This window comes from Miniopterus schreibersii (assembly GCF_964146895.1).
Source record: "Miniopterus schreibersii genome assembly, chromosome: 11".
NCBI lineage: Eukaryota > Metazoa > Chordata > Mammalia > Chiroptera > Miniopteridae > Miniopterus > Miniopterus schreibersii.
Window position 1 is genome coordinate 41,159,395 of NC_138111.1, and position 21,307 is coordinate 41,180,701.

Genomic DNA, 21,307 nt, shown 5'->3' on the forward strand with positions numbered 1-21,307 from the left:
TTGCCCAAAGTTCACAGTTTATGTTACAGTTCACTCTTGGTGTTGGGCATTCTTTGGGTTTTGACAAGTGTATAGTGACATGTCTCCATCATTAGAGCATACAGAATAGTTTTACTGACTTAAAAATCTTGTGTGTCCTGCCTACTCATCCTTCCCTCCCTGCTATCCCCAGGCAACCACAAGTCTTTCTACCATTCTTCATAGTTTTGCCTTTTCCAGATCATCATATAGTTGGACTCATAGTGTATAGAGCCTTTTCAGTTTCATGTCTTTCACTAAATCCTTTGCATTTAAAGTTCCTCCATGAATTTCATGGTTTCATAGCTCATTTCTTTTTAGCACTGAATAACATCAGTGCAGTTTTTGAAGCTTGCTTCCTCTGGATCCCTGACTAGTGGAGCAGTCAGAGCTTGCCACCTGACATGACTCGAGCAAAAATTGGTGCAAAAAAGAGGGTCTATTTTTCTCTCTCACCAGAAACATCCCTTTTCTCCCTCCATCCAAATTAGACTTTGAAATTTCTCAAGCTTTAAAATCATTATTACTTTGAGCTAGGCAGGACACCAGTAAGTACAGTGACGTCACAAAAGAAAAGGGGGGAAATACAAAGAATATTCTATCCTCTCAATCATCCGTTTGAAATTTCTTCAAATGGAAATCCCAGCATGGGCCAATCAACTCGATCAAGCATCACACATGTTACTAACAGATCAAGTCATCCCTGCAGACACTCAGGCCAGGGCAGTCTGGATCTGTTAGTTAGGAAAATATAAATCATTTTGCACTTGCTGTAGACTCCCAGCTGGAACATAGGTTACTGGTTCTCAACTTAGGCTGCAATTAGAATCACCTAAAGAACTTATTAAAAGATACCAATGCTCAGAATTTTTGGCAATGAGACCCAGGCATCAGTATTTTTTTTAAGTTCCTTGCGTGATTCTCACAGGCAGCCAGGGTTGAGTCACTACTTTATATGGCAGCAGATCGCTTAGGGGTAGTGAATTAGACTTCTTCCTCTTTTTGTTCAAATTTGGCGTTAAAGAAAAGTAGCCAGTGGTCCCTAGTTCAATAAATGCCACTGGCCTTGCCCAGGTGGGTGGCTCTCGCTGGAGTCAGCTTCCATGTCATGGTTTCTCCCTGCCCTTTTTGTCTGAAAAACTTGTGAGGGTTTTGTCAATTCTGGGGTAACCAACTCATCCTGGCCTGCCTGGAACTTTCCTAGTTTTAGGACTAAAAGCCCCACATCCCAGTGAACCTCTCAGTCCCAGGCAAATCAGGATGGTTGGTCACTCACTCACTCATTTACTCAAAGAGGTTCCTGACGGGTTTCAGGATTTGTGCACATTCAGCACAGACCTCAGCACACACACTTCCTGGAGCCAGACATGACAGGAAACACTTATACAAAACTTGCTCCTCAAGTAGAATTGCAAAGTGAGATAAACTCCATTCTTAGAAGAGTAATAGTAAAGCACCAGGCACTGAACTTAGTATTTTAAACATCTGTTACCTAATTGCCCAGCTGGCGTGGCTCAGTGGTTGAGCGTGAACCCATAAACCAGGGGGTCGTGGTTCGATTCCCGGTCAGGGCACATGTCTAGGTTGTGGGCTCGATCCCCAGTGTGGGGCGTGCAGGAGGCAGCCGATCAACGACTCTCATCATTGATGTTTCTACCTCTCGCTCTCCCTTCCTCCCTCTGAAATCAATTTAAAAAAACATTTGCCCAGCCGGGCGTGGCTCAGCGGTTGAGCATCAACCTAGGATCCAGGCGATTGGGGTTCGATTCCCGGTCAGGGCACATGCCCGGGTTGCGGGCTCGATCCCCAGTCGGGGGCGTGCGGGAGACAGCCGATCAGTGACTCTCTCATCATTGATGTTTCTATCTCTCTCTCTCCCTCTCTCTCCTCTCTCTGAAATCAATAATGATCTATTTTTAAAAAATAAAAAATACAAAAAATAAAAAAACATTTAAATATCTATTATCTAATTTTCGCAATTTGATAGCTCCTTTTTACAGATAAGAGACTGAGGTTAGGTCATTTGTGTGAGGTCACTCTGTGACTAAGTGATGAAAAGTAGATTTAAACCTGGGCAGTTTGGCTCAGATACCTATGACTTCCCTCCTAGAGAACAGCCCGGTAATGACTGCGGGCCTTGGAAGCTGTAATGAAGCACATAAAACACCCCACATGGTTAGAGCTGAGGCAGCCCTTCTGAAGATTCAGGTAATAAATTTGAGCTTCTTCTTTCTCACATTAGGCAAGCAGGAAAGTTGCCAAATTTCCCTCCACTTCTCTCATATCGATTTACCCTTCTCATTTGCAAACCAGGGTTTCATTAATTTGCAGTGAAATTCTTCCCATGATCTTTTTATCCACTCAAGACAAGGATTTGTGTGTGTTTTTTTAATAGTGGAGTTATGAGGGGAAAATTGGGAGACATACCTCGCAAGTGGATCTGAGATTGGAGAACATGCTACAGAATTGTGACAGGTATTTTTTCCCCATGTCTCAAACTGCTTAAGTTCAGCTTTGAAAATCTGGCCAAAAAGCAAGACTCATGGAAAAATTGTCACCTTTTCACACATAAAAATAAATGCTTAAAAAAAAATAAATGCTCTAATATTTTCTCCCATTGGAGAACAAAGCTATGCTGCATATAAGCAGATCAGAGCCAGCTGTGAGCTCAGAAAGGTTTTACTACTCACAAAGGCAGTAACTGACAGATGTAGCTAATCCTGTGCTGCGGGCAACATAGCTCCCAATGGTGAGGCTATGTTACAATAAATTAGATGGTAATCATGAGGACGATGATAATAATTAATAATAATGTTTGATACAAACATGCTGCAGGACTTTTGGCTAATATCCTGACCATAGCAACACCCTGTAAGCTCTATGAGGGAAGAAGCTATGTCTGAAATTACTCATCACTTTATCCTAGCCCTGGCTCATAGGAGGTGTGCCGTAAATGTTCACTGAATGAATAAATGAGTGAAACTCTAGTATGAAGTTTGATATGATTCATCAGATTTGCTCCTCACTAAAAGTAGCTAGCTAGAAGCAACGTGGAATGTTCCACTAGAAAAAACTTCACAGATCACCCCACTGAACAGATTCATCTTGGAAATGAGGAACTGGATGCCCAGAGAAGTTAAGCAATCTTTGTGAAGTAATTCAGCCACAAAGAGGGGGAGTCAAGATTGGGGCCAGCTCTGTCAATTCCAGGTGCCGTGCTGTTTATATCACACCAGTCTCCCAAGTCCGCTTGCATTCATTCCATCCCCTTCTACTAGAATAACAAGATGGGAGAGAGTGACCCCCCCCCCAGCATTTTCTTAAGCAGGAGCAGCAGAGCACTGTGGAGTCAGTGGTATTAAGTTTGAATCCTGGCTCTGCCAATGTAACCTCACCAGCACTTGACCTTCTTCCCTAAGCTTCAACGGCCTCATCTGTGAAATGAGGGTCAGTATGGTCCACTGTTGAGAAGTCTCAGTGAAATAATGTAGAGGAGGCCCTAAGCATTGTACCTGTCACTTAGGAGGTACCCAATAAGGAATATGTATCAGCACTATTTCATTACCGCACATCCTGAGGCAGTCCGGCCATCCATCCCAGGGGAGGGGAAAACATTACAACATCGTGACTGACCCGCTGACACAATTCTCTCACCTGAGCAAACCAGCACAGGAAGGTAAGGGACAGTGGGACCTCCTAACTCATACAGCCCATCTCGTTTCTTTGTCACCGCTGCTGATGGGAACAACACAACTCTCTAAGAATTCTTGACGTGACATAGCAGTGCAACAAATCTCTCCAGTGGGTTTAAGGTCTGCACCACAAGGTTGAGGACCTGTCACTCTATAGTCACTATACAGTGGGCCACCTAGAAACCATCAGAGAGCAGGTAGAGGAGCCTCAAAGCACAATTTCAGGTCTTGCATCTTAAATCCCAAGGGATGGGAACCATTGTTAAAAGTCCCTTGGCAGACATGGTGAAAAGAAACAGTCTGTTTGGAATCCTTCAGTCTGCGGTGAAGAGCCATGCTTTCCCAGGATTCCCAGTCCCAGTGCACTGCTAACTGTGGACACAACCTCAGAGGCCCCATTCCTTTGTTTCTGCTCCACACTTAGGTGTCAAACAATACCCTCTCTTGCCACTTTTCATCAGCATGGAGAATGAATTGAAGGGTCATGGAACTGGAACTATGGAAACCCTGGGAAAAGGACCTCATGTCATGAAGGCATTCTTCCCACTCTAGGAGGAAGTCTGTTTCCCAGGGTTGATAGTTTGTAGAAGGTCCAGAAGGGAGTTTCAATTTCCAGACTTTACTAGGAGGCACTTGGTTGGGGATGTCAATCACATCCCAGCCTAGATTGTGCTCTAGCCCAGCCTAGATTGAATTGCACTTGTGTGCACAGCCTGTTTCAACCAGCCCAGTGGAGACTCTGATCTCCTGAGCACTGATGCTTCCTCATGTCATATCTGCTACCCAGCCAAATTTACACAAACTGGCCACAAATAAAAAAAATGTGGAAGAACCTCAATAATCTGAAATTCACAAATCTATGGGCCTCTTTCTCTAGAGACTTCGACAGATATTGAAACAGTTCAAATGTAGAGTTTATGAACACTGAGATAGGGAATGGACTAAAGTTTTCCTTTATTTTACCATTTAAAAAATATACAATATGTAATAAAACAATCATATAAATAAGAGACAGGTAAATCTATTAAATATTTGTTCAACAGCACTACTGTGAACCTAATCCTGTTTTAGGTTTAGGTAGTTCATGTGTGAAATACAAATAAAGAAAGAGGCATGGTCCTGAAAGTTTTATAAACTGTATAACTGTTAGGAGAAATAAAAATCCATTCACAAAACAACCAGAGAACAAGTCAATAATATAAACCTTGAGACAATAGAGCAGAGAACATCTATGCTAAAGGCCATAAGAATTTAGTACATACAAAAGATCACTAGATCACTAAAGCTGGAACCTAACCCACTGCCGAACATGGCTATTTAGAGGTAATTGGCAGCAACCCACACACAGGAAATAATCAAGTTAATAAACAAATTACAAATACTTAAAAGTATTTGAAATTTAAAATCTGAAGTTTTCCTAGAAGTGCTTTATTAGCTATTAATTTGTGCTGATGATTATATGATGATTGAAAATATCAAAACTTTATTTTAAAATTTTATATAATTCTGCTTTTACTGTAATTCATAACATCCCTCCTCACTCCCTTTCAACTGGTGCATATGTGTGTGTGGTTTTGTTTTTGTGAATCCTCCCAACTTTTGGGATACCCTGATGCCAGGATCTCCAGAAATACATTCACTCAAGAATGATAAAAATATAACTACCAATAACGCAAAGAAGGAATACCAAAATGAAAAGTCTTCCTTTCATTCTTCCTTTCCTTCCTTGCTTCCATCCTTCCATCTATCCTGCAAACACTCAAAGCCTGCCATATATCAAGGAAATAGAGGTAAAGGAGATAGACAGGGCCCCGTCCTCAGCGCACTTACAACTTCTGCATGGCAAGCAGAGGGATCCAGCAAATCTCAAAAGACTAGAAAGACACTTGAGATTTCCTGTGACGTGGAATACACACATACTCTGGGCCTCTTCCTTTTGTGCTAGAGACTGGGCAGATATGAAAACAGCCAGCTTCAAGAGCACCAGGCTGTACTCCAGAGTTCACAGTGAAAAAGTGGGTGCCAGGAGACCTGAATACGATTCCAAATTTCCAGAAAGAGATGGATGTATTCAAAAAGCTTAGCAACACCTCAGCACATAGGAGTGCTCATTTAAAAAGATTATTATTATTATTGTGAAAAACTGAATTTTTCACAATTTTTACAGCAGTCTCTTGCAAACAAAAAAAAAGGGTTGTCTTGCCTGGTTTGACTTAGCAAATTTGTATGGCTATTGACATTAGCTTTAAAAAATATAAAAATAAAAATAATATTCAACATGGTGGTCAAGCTTGGAGCTTTTCCAGATATTCACAAACAGCAATTCCTCAGTGTTACCTGTAAAGGGACAAGCTTTGGGTTGTGACAATTCATACACTCCCCAAATTGTATGACTTCTTAGATGACAGCAATAGAAACCGGTAGAGCATCATCAACAAATGCCAAAAAACTTCAAAGTTTCTATCTTCGTTTTAGTATTTTAGTACATCCTCTTTTGCATACGGAACAAGTAAAAATTTCTTCAAATGCAGAACTTCAGAAAAGTAGCCAGAATGCAATTGAGATGAACAGTTTTCCTCCACTGAGATCTGAGGATTTAGAAAATGTCTCCCTTCTCTCTGTAAAGCACTTTTCCTGGGCCCTTCCCAGGAAGTGAGTGAATAGCTGGTCCTAGCATAAAAGATGATTTGGCTTCTTAAATGACCTTGGTTCTTTGACAGAGCAGTAAACACTGGTTTCCTACTGTCCAGGACCTGGACCTTTCCATAGGACAGAAACCTGAACTCCGATCCCATCACCAGCTCGTCACCTTGGAAAGTTGTGGGTGCTCAACAAGCCAGCAAGGGAAATTTCTACCCAGGATATATCCCGCTCATCTTGGACAAAAGCTTGGCATTCTCGAGGATGAGGCAGAGCCATAATTTCAAGCTTTCCTGGCACTAAACTATGCATTCCTAGTTGGTACACAGCTCCATGCCTCAGGGGCACTGAAAAAAGGCCTCCACTGGAGAAAGTTTGGTTAAGTTTTAGAAGCACCTCCACATCCTCAGGTCTAAAACCTTTCTATCTCTCCACTTTCTCTGCCTTAATTAGGTAAATTACTTTTATTCTGAAAACCATATCCCAAGGTAAAAAGGAAGCTCCTGTGACCAGCTGACTTTTACAGGTTGGAAGTGAGGGTCAGAGAGGCCATGTGACTTGTCCATAAGTGGCAGGTAAGGGTCTTGAATATAATTCTCAGCCTCACATTCCTGGACCACACCTGATGTAGCATCTCAGGCACACTCTTTCTACCATGCCTAGTGAAAAAACAAACAAAAAAACCCCTGATTTTCACTAGAGCAATGCTTTCTACTCCTGACTGCATATCAGAATTATACAAGGATACTTATTTAAAATGCACACTCTTAGGCTCCACCCCACCAGGAATTCCAAGTAAGGGTAAGATAGAAAATCTGTATTCTTAGCAAGCTTTCCAGGTAATTCTGATGCAACCAGCTCCGTGTCTGTCCAAGAACTGGCATTAATAAAGCCCAGTATGAAAGCAGATTGAAGCCACTTTCTCCTTCCAAGACTGAGTAGTCCAGTTCCCCAGACCTTCTAACAGTCATTTACTGTTAAGTGCTTGAGAAATGGAATTAGTCACTGCTTTCATCGGAAAGACTGATCAGCACAGTGGAAAGTGGCATACACTGTAAGGCAGGAGACCTGTCTTTTAGTTCAACTGTAATTTAATTCAAGTGGACGTCTTTTCCAGGCTCTGGGGCCCTGAGTGAATCACTTAACCACTTCTTGGGCTCCAGGAGCTTTATATGTCCGGTCATGCTTGTGTCACCTGAACCTGAAGAACGGCGGAGGAGGTCATACCTTTAGAGCTCTTCTATACTTTTAAAGATCTCTTGTGCTTCTTGAAAGGAAATGATAGACAAATATACCAATGAGAAACTTTAAAAATGCCTTTTTAGTCTAGCCTACATATTGCAATCATCTTAACTGTCTGAAAGCAAAGCTTGCTGAAAAGTGCAAGCAGATCTCGTTCCTGGGCCGACCGTGGTTTCCTATTTTCAGTTAGGTCAAGTCCCAACATCTAAGCTGGGCAGTCAAATGGTTTCAAAAGCTGGCTTCTCCTCGCTCATATTTCAAGTCCTGTTTCTTGATATTTCCTTCTCTACCCTACACTATACATCAGAGGTTAGCGAACTTAAAACCATGGGCCAAATTTGGACTTAGGCTTCTCTGTGAAAGTCAATTTTTACTGGAATACAGCATACTCATTTGTTTATGTATTGTCTGTGGCTGCTCTTGTGCTACAGTAGCAGAGTTCAATAATTGTGAAAGACACCCTACACTACGTACAAAGCCTCAAGTATTCACTATCTGACACTTTAAGGAAAAACTTTGCTGACACCTGCTATAGATCAGTCTTTTGCAGACATTTTGGGACATGACTCCAAATATATACACTTAAAGATGAAACCTACTATACACAGATACCTATGTGTATATTTATATGTACATATTTCTCAAAATAATATTTACCTTTACTGAATGCAATGCATTTTCATAGTTTCTAGTTTATTTTAAAAAATTTTAAAGCTGTTCATCACATGATACTAATCTCATGACCCCAGGTGAGCTTTGATTTATATTTGGAAAGCACCGCTCTAGACAAAATGAACAATTGGCTACTCATGACACATGTCCCCTGCTCTCCCACCACTATTTCTTTCTTGAAATTGCTCCCTCCATCTGACAAGTCCCTGTCCTTTCATCTCTATGTATACAAATCCTTTTCATTTTTAAAGAACTAGCCCAACCTCCATCTCTCCTATGAATTTGGCTTTGAACTTCCAGTCCCAAAGCATTTTCTCCTTTTCTTATCTCCCAGAGTATTTTGTCTATTAATCTATTGTGGAACTTTAAAGCTTCTGCTTTGTATAATAACCATCTGTGTATCTTTCTTATTATGTATCCTAGAGATCTTCAGTTTCTTAAGGGTATGATTTTAAGCATTTTGTGTTCTATATACCATATAATACAGTGCCTTACATAACATAAGTACTTAGTAAATGTTTATTAAATTGAAATGCAAATATTTATTACTAAGGTATTGTATGATTTACATGTATAATATTTTATCCTTGAATTTTAAAGACTATAATTATATGATAGATTGTAAGCACTCAATAAATGCTTATAAAGACAAAGGGAAAGGTGAAAGGATAACCTGTACTTACCAGTTCCCTTTCCAGTTGTTATATTTGTGTTATTTTAATAACCAGGATACATAATTATTACATACAATATATAATCTGTGATTTTTTTTAGTCACTCACTGGTTTAGAACAAAGACTACCAAGGAGGAAGGAAAGTGTTCAATTCATTAGGCCTTAGTAGCGAAAAGGTATAACAGTCTTGACTGTTCTAAGCAGAGCGGCTGTCCACACATTCTCAGTTCAAACGGTAGTACTTGACAGAGACTGATATGGTCATTCTTCTTCCAAGGAAACAAAGATGCATACCATCCCTCCTATACCATTAACGGTAATGCTGCTAAGGTCTAACTGATTTTGGTAACAGGATAAAATTCCCCAGGAGGAAATTTCTTCAGGAATCTGAACATAGCCTGAAATGTTTTCATTATGACCAGCTGGAATGGTTTTATTGCAATCTGTTCAAACATGACCAAATAGTACTTATTCCAAATAGGAATTCAAGGTTGGTTTGATATCAGCAAATCAAGCATAGTATTTTATTACATTCACAGAATAAAGGAGAAAAAGCATATTAATATATCACTAGGTTCTAAAAGAGCACCTGATAAATCCAACAGCCATTTCTAATAAGATTCTAAATAAAATGAGAATAAGAAAAATATATATGTATATGTGATAAAGATTTTACCAATACTAAAAAGCAATCATTAAACTAAATAGTAAAATACTGAACCTATTTCCATTAAAATCATAAACTATTACAATTATTATTTAATATTATTTTGAAGATTGTAGCTAATACAATACAGTAAGAATATGAAAATAAAACTATAAATATTAGAAAAGAAAACAAAAAGTCTTTTAGTAAAAGATTATATAACTGTATTTCCCTACCACCACTCCCTAAGTCCTAAGAGAATGTAGAGTTTCTAGAAAAAGAAAATGCTATAATTAATAATAGAAAGTGCTATGGTGGTTGAAAACCAGAGAAAAGGCATATTAATCAATAGCTTCTCTTTATATAAGCATTAAACAAATTAAGGGGAAAATGAGGACATCAACATTAAAATCAAAACCATTAAAAGCTCTCCAGGACATATGACTCAGTTTCTTCAATGAATAAATTAGAAAAAAATGTGGAGGAGAAAAATGCAGATTAAAAGAGACTTAAGAAATAACAACCAGTTATAATGTAAGATCTCTTGGATTCTAATTGGGGGGAAAAACTATTGAGGTGTGGGGAGTGAGGAGAATAGGAGAATCATAGTTCCACTTTTGCACTTCTGTTTAGGATATGAAAATCTGCAAGAGAATGTCACTCCCAGTAATACTAAAAGGCCAAGAAACCTACAAAATCATAACTTTTCTTGAACTCAGTAGAGATCCAAAATCACAAGGCAATAAAGTAAAGTGAATTACAGAGTGACGAGGCCCTCCAAAGAGAGACAAGACACAGAACATCTCACTTTTGGCAGAACACAGGAGAAAGATGATGCTTCCATGTAAGTGAATAATAACAGGTCCCTGGCTGCTCACAAGGAAGACTGGAAACAAAGAGGTAGACTTGCTGGTACTGGCATGCGAGAGATGATCAGCTGCTGCTGAAGACAAGCATGAAGCCCTTCCAGTTCCCCAATCCTTCCTTTCATAGGACACAAAAGTCTTAAACTCCTGAATGTACGAGCTGTAAACCTTCTCATCCTAAGGGCTCCAGCAAAGACCCACTGCTAATGGAGTAGGGTTGAAGTAAAAACCTCTGCTCCTGGAGAAAGGGTAGGAAACCTTCTTGGGCCCAGAATTCCACACCTATACTAGGCAGAGGTACTGGAGAAAGGTCCAGTACCTGGTGAAAAAAATCTGTTTTGTATCACAGATATGCAGTAACTGCTGGAAGCTATGCATGAAACAGAAACACTGAAATATCCCCTCTAGCACCCCATTCTTGCTTTCAGCACACAGTAAAAAATATCCCCCTTCTGAAAGAATCTGAAGGCCATGGTACACTAAAAATTTTAACAGAAACAATAAAATCCAAATCCAGCTCAACTCCTGACTAGATTAACGTAACTTTGCACATTAATGGCCTGATAGAGGAAGTGGTGTGCCCATTTCTGTGTATAAATATTATTTGCCCAAGTTTCTGCTGTTTTTATATACATACTGCCCAGCATTCAATGAAAAACTGAACAAAAGGCAAGAAGGAGTAAATCACTGCTTTACAAAGAGATAAAGCAATCAAGAGAACCAGGAACTAAGATGAACCAGATACTGGGACAATCAGACAGGGAGTTTAAAATAACTATGTTTAATATGTTAAATAATCTAATGAAAAAGATAAACACATATGAATATATATATAAACAACACATATAAAAAAAATCTCTTCAGAGAGATGAAAAATTATTTTTTAAAACTCAAAGAGAAATGCTATTAATAAAACCACAGTATCAGAGATGAAGAATTCCTTCAGGAGGCTCATCAATAGATTGGCCACAGCTAAGGGAAAAAATCAATGACTTAAAGATATGCCAATAGAGATTATCCAAATTCAAACATAAAAGGAAAAAAGTAAACAAAACTAAACAGTGGATGTAAGAGATCTAAAACAACATATGGTCACAATTCATCTAACATATGTGTAGTTAAAGTTCCAGAAGGAGGAGAAGAGAAGAATGGAAAAAAAATATCTGAAAAGATAATGGCTGAGAATTTTCTAAAATTAATTCAAGACAACAAACAAGAATCCTAGAGATCCCCAAAGAGGGTTTAAAAAAAAAAAATACACATATTAGACATATTATAATTACACAAAATAGACATATTATAATTAAACTGTCGAAAACAAAAGATAAAAAGAAAATATTGAAGGCAGCCAGAGGCTGGGGTTGGGAAAACTTTGATAAAGAGAAACAGAAATAGGAATTAGAGCCCACTTCTTGGAAACTAAGCAAGCTGGAAGACAATGAAGTGACATCTTGAAAATACTGGAAGAAGAAATTATTTTTTAACATTTTAGGCATGACAATGGTACTGTGGTTATATACTTTCCCCCCTCAATAGCTATTATACTTACAGATTCAGTAGGGACTGCTTCACAACAATCAGGGAGGAGGGCTGCACACGTGGGTAAGGGTAGAGAGAAAGCAAGACTGACCATGAGTTGATGATGGTTGAAACTAAGTGATGAGCACATGGAAATCCAATATGATATTCCCTCTGCTCATGAATTTTTTAAAATTTCCATAACAGAAATTTTTTTAAAGAAATGGAAGGTTTTTTCTAAAAAAAGAAAAAGAAGAAGAAGAAAGAGGAGGTGGAGGAGGAGGGGGAGAAGAAGGAGAAATAGGCAGATGAGATGAGGGTATCTTAGCACACATCCCACTTAGGTATCTTTCTTTCTTTCTTAGTAGTTAGTTAGTCAGTCAGCCAGTTAGTTAGTTATTTGCCTCTAACTCTTCCTCCAGCCATTGACTCCCAGTGGGCTCAAAGGTCTCCAAACCAGAGTCACAGAGCGCTGCAGCCACCCACTCCAGTAACAGCAACCCGACAAAGCCTACCAGTGCCAAAGCTCTCTTCTCCACACAGAGAGCACCGTCCCGAGTCCATCAGATTTGAGAAGAATCTCCATCCAGCGGGGGTCTCATATACAGGGACCTTCATTAATTTGGCCACTCTGAAAAATGAAATCCGAGGCAACAGTCAATTCATATACCCCGTTTTCTTTCTTTTCTCAGCCCAAAAAGAAGTCTTTCGGTTCAATCAATCCCATAATTAGATTTCAAAACATAGTGAACAACACTGACAGTGTTTAGGATGTCAAGCCATAAGGTAGAGAATAATAAATAGCCTACTTCAATGGTTCTCAAGTTTGTTTTCCTCATAGTATAGGATATATTAAGTTAATGTAGAAAATAGTCTCACTTTTGTTTCCCTTTTATAAATGTTCCTTTATCTTTGTGGTAAGATCCCATTTGGGGACCTCAGAATCTAAATTAAGATGGTATTTGGGTACCAACACTTTGAAATATTGTTTGGCAGTATCTACTAAAGATGAACATACACATATCCTATGAGCCAGCAATTCAACTCCTAGAAATTACTAATGACATGTAATAGACACTGTGGCGAACTGCTCAGCTTCACCCTAAACACACACACACACTTTAAGCTTTTCAGGACTAGAACACTCATTCTACCTGCTGCTAGGAATGTTGATGGATGACAGCTCACAGACATGGCCCCATTCTCTATGAAAGAGGGATGTCTCGCTTAAAATTGAGCTTACTTTCCTGGGTCAGTCCACATGCAGTGACTGGTGAATGAGAGCTGTGTAAAGGTCCAGCCTCCTTGCCTCTAACTGGCACAACTTTGTAGGACCATTTCAGCTTCAGAGCTCCCCACAGGTTGGCTGAGGCCTTTGTTGTGACTGCATCACAGTCCAAATTCTCTCTCTGACCAATCCTCCTTTCTCACTCCCCCACAGGTGTTGATCTTGAAGGCAACTTTGGTACTTTGGTCTTGAAGGCAGAAAGTAGTAAACTTCCTGTAAGCAAAATCTCTCTCATCGCTGCTTCTGGGGAAGCACACTGTGTGACATTACTTGACAGAATGTGTACACAAGATTTTACAAAAATTATCATAGAATCACAACTCATAATAACTGAAACAACCCAAAATGTCCATTAAAGTAGAATGGAAAAATAATTTGCAATACATAATACAATACCATAAATTCCACTGAACGAACTATTCCTACATGCAACAACTTAAATAAATCTCACAAACATAATATTGAGTAAAATAAACCAATAACAAACGAATATATACTGTATTGTTTCATTTAGATAAAATTCAAAAACAGCTATAACTAATCAATGCTATCAAAATTCAGGCTTAGAAGATCAAAGAGGTCAAGTGTTTTATTCAGGTCTCACAGAGGTAAAAGGCAAAGCTAGAATGTGGACTCAGATCTGCTTAGTCTCTGCTCATGTTCTACTTCCCTACATCATGCCGTCTTCCCAAATGTCTTATTGCTTCTAGAGGTACATAGACCTCAAAGCATGTTGGGGGATGAACTGGTACCACAGACATTGTCCTGAAGAGCTTTACCTTTCCTGCATGCAAGCGCCCAAAAAATAGACACCAAATGCCTGCCACCAGCAAGGTTCAGTTCTTTGAAGGCCGTAAGTATAGAAGATGGCCATGGAGAGGAACCAGTGAAGGTGTCTTGGTGAAAAAGAGGAAGAAAGATGCACATAGGACAAAGAACACAATGTAACAATGCTTTCTTTAAGTGTGCTTGGTGCCAGCTAGAAGAAAAAAATATATAGCTAGAAACTCTTGACACAGGTAAGTAAACATCTCCCTTTCCATAAAACCCAAATATAATTAATGTTCTCAGGATCTTGAAAAAATATGGGCTAAGTCTCAAATTTTCTTTGAAAACAAGCACCTTTTAGATGTTCGGGTGTTACATCAAAGGGTCTGTTTTCACCTTCTTTCAGTCAGTGGTCTAAGAAAGAGACAGTTGTGCTTATATCCTTGTAGGGACACTGAAACAAATCCTCCCCAAACTGTAGAGCAAAGGTAACATTTCAGAGCCATTAATTTCATGGTCAGAAGCTCAAGGAGGGAGGAATAATTCACACAGAAGCTTTCCAAGGGCAGCACATAGGAAAGCCTGGGTTGAAATTAATTTAGCAAATATGAATGCATATGACTACCAAATAGGAAATGGGGCAGAAGTGAGTGTAGAGGGTGTGGGGATGTATATTCTCTGGCCAAAACGCTCATGTAGATTCAAAGCCAAGTTGGCAGATCTGAAGGGAGGGGAAAGGATTTCCCCAGCTCCTACCCTTCCTCATGAATCACTGTCAGGAGGTCATCAGGCTGAAGGATGGGGTTGGATTTTAAAGGACCTGATACTTTTATAACTATGAGCCACAGCTGGAGCTATGCAAGCTAAGATAACAACATGGGTAGTTAAATTTCAGGATCTTGAGCACAAGTTGATTGCGTCCTAGAGTCAGAAAGGAATTCCTCTCCCTCCTCCTTCTACTGAACTTGGGATCCATCCCAAACAGCATTCAGCAGATACCATTCTCTGGACTGGATTTTGGCAGGAGGCCACTAGGGAGTCTCTGAGACCTGCTGCTACAAAAGTTCAAAATAAAACTGCTCATGCTGAGGGTCTGCACCCCTCTCTTTGACTGCTGCCACGGAGTTTTGGAGACAAACATAAGAACTCACTTTCTAGGAAAGACTAGAGTATGAAGGAAAAGAAAAAGAAAAAAATGAATTTGGGCCACAATCCTCCTGCAAGAGGGAGTGAGCCCTGGTAGCCACCCCCCAAAAAAGTAGACATAAGTTCCTCAGTATGGATTTTAAAACTTCAAAAAATGTGGCTTCAGATTGGAAATAGCCTTAACCTATCTTTCTAGCAATTTCTCGCATAATAATACTCCCTACATTCTTCCGAAAAACTGGACCATCTCTTATTTTTCAAATATGCTCTTCTTCTTCTTTTTTTTTTTTTTTCTGTTTAAGTCTGAGTCCATCTTCATCCTTTTCATTTTATCTGGATGAAGCCTCCTTTCCAACCTCTACCAAAAGACTTCACATGCCATCGAGGCCTATCTTAAATGCCCGCTGTCACGGAGCCTGTGGCAAGGGCTGCGGGGTCCGCAGGTCCCCTCCTCCTAGACGCACACTGGGCTAGATGTGCGCACCTCCCTCCCAGCCAGAGGTGGCCACACGTGCATGGAGGTCCAGCCAGTGCGACCTGAATGGAACTGACACACCCCCCTTCAGATCTGGCTGTTGAAACCTTCTGTCCACCACGCTCTTCCTTCCTTCTGCCAGCTTCATGTGGACAAGCCCGGCAACTCTAGAAGCTACGTGCTGAGGATGGTGGACCCCAGGATGGGAGAGTCTGAACATCTAAATTAATATTTCAAGCACAGTGAATTACCAATCAAAAGCACCCGTTTTTAACTTCTGATGGCTGAGTTTTTCACTTTTGCTGTGTTTGATCCATTATATATTTTGGGATTAGTTTTGTCCATTATCTTAACTAAAACAACCCTTGTCTTATCGCCACAATCAGTCCAAACTAACCCTTCCTGGTCAGCAAAGGGCAGCCCTTGGCATTTAGGCTAGACAACAGGAGGACTTCCCCCGGAAGGCTGGGGAAGTCCATGAACTTTGAGAGGACACCTGCACATCCCTCAGCATGGTGCCTGCCACAGAGCTGGTGTCCTCATGGGACAGTTTTTCCCAGGAGAAGTTCTTCTTAGGCTTGGCCACATTCTCTCCCCCAGAGGGTCGGGAACCTGCACTGGGCATCAACAGATGCTTTCATTGATATTAAAAAGCATAAATTAGCACCAAAACACACAAAACAAAACAAAACAAAACACAAACTAACCCTTCCTACCACTGTGCTTCCTCTAACTTGGGTGGGTCTTTATGTTCACACTGTTATTATATGTATTGCTACCTCTTTTACACTTTGCTTCAACACACAGACACCACCACCACCACCAGTGTGTGAGAAATTCTTTGAGGTAGGGATGACATCTTATATACCTTTATAGCTATTCAATGTCTAGAATAATATAGCATCAGTCAGACTTGACCTCTATATATTCTGTATGATTTCATTAATACCTACTATTTAAGGGGTGTTGTTGGATAGCAGAAGGGAAAGTATCTCTATTTTATGGTCTTTTTCCTTATAGTTTCACAATATATACAAATAGCAAATCATCACGTACACTTTACAGATATTACAATTTTATTTGTCAATTATATCTCAATAAAGATGGAAAGAAACAGCTAACCACTGGTGACAGAGGTCAGGACAGTGGCTGTCTCTGGGAAGGAGGCAGGAAGTAGTGGTTGCAATGGTGAACAAGGAACCTCGGGGGTGCTGTTCTGTTTCTTGCTCTAATCCAGGGGTGGGAAACATTTTTTCTGCCAAGGGCAATTTGGATATTTATAACATCATTCTCAGATCATACAAAATTATCAATTTAAAAATTAGCTATGAAAAAAGCTCCTAGATTTATTGAAATTTGAGTCCCACCTGTGGTTGCCTTGGCAGGGCCAGATCAAATGATTTCGAGGGCAGGATGTTCCCCACCCCTGATTTAGATGGTAATTACATGGGTGTGTTCACTTTGTGAAAAGTCTTTGAGCAATGTATGAGTTGTGCCTTTTCTTTATATGCATTGTACTTTAGTTAAACATTTATATAAAAGAAAAAGCCCTCTGTGGTATTTAAGACCAAGTAAATGTTTGAATTAGTCATGTTTATATAATTTCAAGAAATAAACTACTGAAAATGGAGTTTAATAGCATTCTGGATATGTTGGTTAATGTCTGGCAGACATGTAACAAAACTATCCTCAAATTCTTCCTCCAGTATTTTCATATCGATGAGTTTACTCCCAGACCCCTACTTTGATGTCAGGCACTGCTAGCTGGGGCTGCTCTGAGGCAAAAGGCTTATGTGAGTTTGCATTTTAGAAACATTTCTAAGGCAGCCTACTCAACTCACAAATGTGCATTAGGCAGAGTTCAGCCAGGCCTTGTCTTCTAACAGCAATCTTAAAGTCTACTCTTAAATTCATCTTTTGGGTGCAGCCACTCACACGTTCAGGTAAAATAAATATAAACCATGAGGCTGTCATAATAAGATGACCACAGAAGTTTTTCAACCTTAAATATAGAAGAGAGCTGCTTGTTCTGAGGGCCTGTAGTATCTCAGCCTGGTCTAAACTTCAAAACTCACATGTTAAATAACACCTTCACTGCCTGCCTTATCAGGGAGGTCGCAAAAATCAAATGAAATGATATACAATTTTTTAAAAAGTGCTCTAACAACTGCAAAACTATTACAGAGTTTTCAACATTATCACCATTCTTGATACTGGATCTTGCATTAATGCAAAGGAACAAGAACATATTTAAAGAATACTTACAAGAAAAAGCTAAAGGTAGCTGCATGTCTCATGTTCCCTCTAAATTTCTAGATTTTGGCCAGTTGTAAAACAAACACAGACTCCTCCTACATGGGTATAAAATGTAATTTAGATTCCAGCACTAGGTCCTTCAAGTACACATGGGAGCAAGTACAAGGGACCATTAAAAGTTCAGAATAAAGTTAAGTTATGGTGGACAAATTTACAAGTGGAATTTTACAAAGGATTGGCTGAAAAGATTGATAGCCTTACTTCTAATTAAGGGCAAGTTAGTTTACCAAGTACAGGGCTATAAGTTTATTGTGAAAAAGTGGTAGATTATGTTAAAACTGACCTCTCTTTACCTTTGTGGGATTTCTCAGACGGAAATGCTCATTTCACTGTAAAACTGAAAGGAGAGGGTAGAGAAACATTGCTCACATTTCCAAGGAGCACCTCACAGGGCTGAGGTTTCATTTAGCACACAGGAAACACCGGTTAAGGTGAACTGGGAAATATATTCTGTGTGTGGTTACAGCAGGGGTGCACTCCAAAGAATTGACTCCCAATGGATACCTTTGAAAAGCAAGGGAGAAGGCCTGGGTCAAATACTCTTAAGTCACACCAGAATTCTCAGCAAGATGCTTTTCCAAGAGAGGCTTGAGAGACAAGAAGTTGAAAGGGCATCCCAGGCAAGCAAGGTACCCCTCCTCCAAGTCCTGGATCTCAAGAAGCTCTGAGCTCAGCAGAGAGGGGCAGCCCAGCCTCAGGGTCTGCTCCTGGACGGCCTAATGGGGACATCCAGGGACATCATGACCAGTGGCTGTAGTTGACAGCAGGGCTCTTTGGTGTCTGGGTCAGGCTCCCCTCCCCTGAGGAGTCTGGTCCCGGGGTTTAGTCCCCAGGGAGGCAGTCCGGGAAGAGGAAGGAAGTGGGGAAAGCAGCTGTTTGCATTCAGGGTGACCCGGGCAGCCCCAGCCCCAGCTGAGACAGACTCTCTCAGAAGGCCTAGTCGTCTCTAGGGGTCGGGAACCAAAATAGGTTGGTGAGAACACACAGCTCCTGACAGTAATTGGAGAAGCAGAGACTCTCGAGGGAGATAAGTCCACTCGACTGCCCTGTCCCCCTTCTCAGAGGCTGCAAAACGAGGGAACATTGCTGTGTGCACCCACTCCATGCGGGGACCGCTGCTGAGCCTAAGCGGGAGCTTAGAAGAAACATCACAGAGAGGACACGATGGCTTCTGGGCTCTGAGAACCACAGAGGGGCACAGTCCTGTGAGAGGATCAGTTCTCTGTAGGTCAAGATCGCACATTCTACAGTGAAGGGATGACCAGAGGGCGCCGTAGGTGCACCACTCGCCGTGTCAGGCCAAGGCTGCAGCCCAGGCAGTGCTTTGTGCCGAAGCTATGCCCTCTTCAGGACCCAGTACAGCTATGGAAAGCGTGGAAGCACACTACTTTCCTTAGAAAAGAACACTTTCCTTCATCTGCTGAAACACTGTCACAATAAATACTCAAAGATAAGTGTCTTCGGTGTGAACACTGCCCCCTTGGAACCCGGTGCCCTTACACCGTGTGCATCCTGTGCAACTGGATGCAGCGGCTCTCCAGGCCTTGCCTCACCTGAATTCAGGCAGAGCAGAAGCTGCCACCTCGAGTCCCTTGATGCAGCAGGGGGTAGCCACACCCTCCTCACTGGTCATATGACTGAGGGTGGACCCCAAAGCTTTTCACAGCCTCTGAACTGTTGAAGACTCAGCTCTGAACAGCACATTTTCTTTTCCCGCATCCACATGCCCTGCCCAGTAGCGCTGGGTGGTGACTGTGAGTGTGCATGTGTGTGTGAGACCCTGCCCCATATCATAACGAATGTATTAAAATACATCCAAATCTCACATAGAAATCTAATGTTTACTCCAAAAGAATCTTGATTTCTATAATTTTGTTTTTGAAATGATGAGGCTGCAAGTCCCTCATTTAATTAACAATTGGCAATCACTTCTCATCGATGCACACTCAGGAATCCTTTCAAAATGAGAAAATGTATTCTACACATTATTGTCAAGTGTTATGATGCCTTCTTGGATACTAAACTTAATAAAGTAACAATATGTTGCATTTTACACACATTAAACTAGGCAGTTAATCATGCTGATTTTGCACTTTTCTTCATTTTGGAGCTAATAATTGTTTTCAGGTCTCTAATTTTAAGCCCTTGAATATCAAAGGCCCTAAGCAAGCGGCTGAGAGTGCCAGTGAGGGATAAAGTGACCGTGTGTCCGTGGGGTGGGGGATGTTGGGTACAAGGGAGGGTGGTGTGACTCATGTCAGAACCTTAGGTAGTTCCTTGAACAACAAGGTTTCAGGGAGAATGCTTCATCTTCTCCTCACTCTACTCCACAACATTCTGCATGTACTATACTTACTTTCAGAAGGTCCCACAACTCTATTTCTGAACATTGCATTCCAGAATTCTCTTGGCTAGCTCACATTTTCTCTGCCAATAGCCAATGCAGTTAATCATGCCCATCTGGAATACCAGACACGGATGCATGCAGTCCCAGCACACTAACCAGGCACCAGGCTATTGACTACAGTTCTCCGCAGCTCTCAAATCAATGCTCCAAGGTTCACGAAAAAGAAATGATCACCCATTTGTAACAGATTTTCTATGCGGATAAAATACTGCAATTGGGTTATTTTTCCTCATGCACCCGAACATGCATATTCAATCCAAATAGAAGTAGCAAAATGACTTCCTATGACGTGACTTTTATAAACTCACAATAAGATGATATCTATGGAGTCCACAGATAGTGTCCTTCAAGGTCTAACCCAGCACACGAGCTCGGACAAGGTTCCCCTCTTCTTTTGTCCAGCTTTTGGCACTAATCATTCAGCTTCTCAGGAGAGGTTGGTGCTTCCCAGTCTGTCTCAATAACATCCCTTATCTGGGGTACTTATTAAACATGCAAATTCCTAAGCCCCTCCGATAAAATATCTTCAATTAGTAGGTCATGGTTAGAGCCCAAGTGTCTGTTCTTACGGCAAACAGTATTTCTTACTTCTAGAAGATTCTTATTTCTAGGAGGATTTAAAAGAAACATTGAGTTAAGACAAACCCTATGCAAATGACAGTGATCAGTTAACCTATGCAACAGTGCCACATATATATAGTATGTGTGTGTGTTCAAAATGTTAATAACTGAATTTTTTATTTTGCACAGGGCGCCAAGGTGCTGGCTGAAAGCCTCTGGGTGGGACCAGGGCTCTGCAATAAAGGTGCAAGGCCTGAAGGGAGGTCACACGCAAGCTTCCCTAAGTGTCATCAACAACACTCCCTTGGCCCTGATGACTTGGCTGCCTGGTTGCCTTGGCGGGCAGTGTGGTTGCTGCTGGACCTGCCTTAGAAGAGA

The 21,307-nt window shown here is 40.8% G+C and overlaps 1 protein-coding gene across 1 annotated transcript in view; it reads right to left on the reverse strand.

The window, feature by feature from the left end:
• PGM5 (phosphoglucomutase 5) overlaps window positions 1–21,307 on the reverse strand; it is a 145,534-nt gene that overhangs the window by 48,985 nt on the left and 75,242 nt on the right. The window contains exon 7 of the mRNA XM_081151150.1: window positions 12,484–12,599. Coding sequence (XP_081007276.1) covers window positions 12,484–12,599 — 116 coding nt within the window. The remainder of the gene's footprint in view (window positions 1–12,483; window positions 12,600–21,307) is intronic.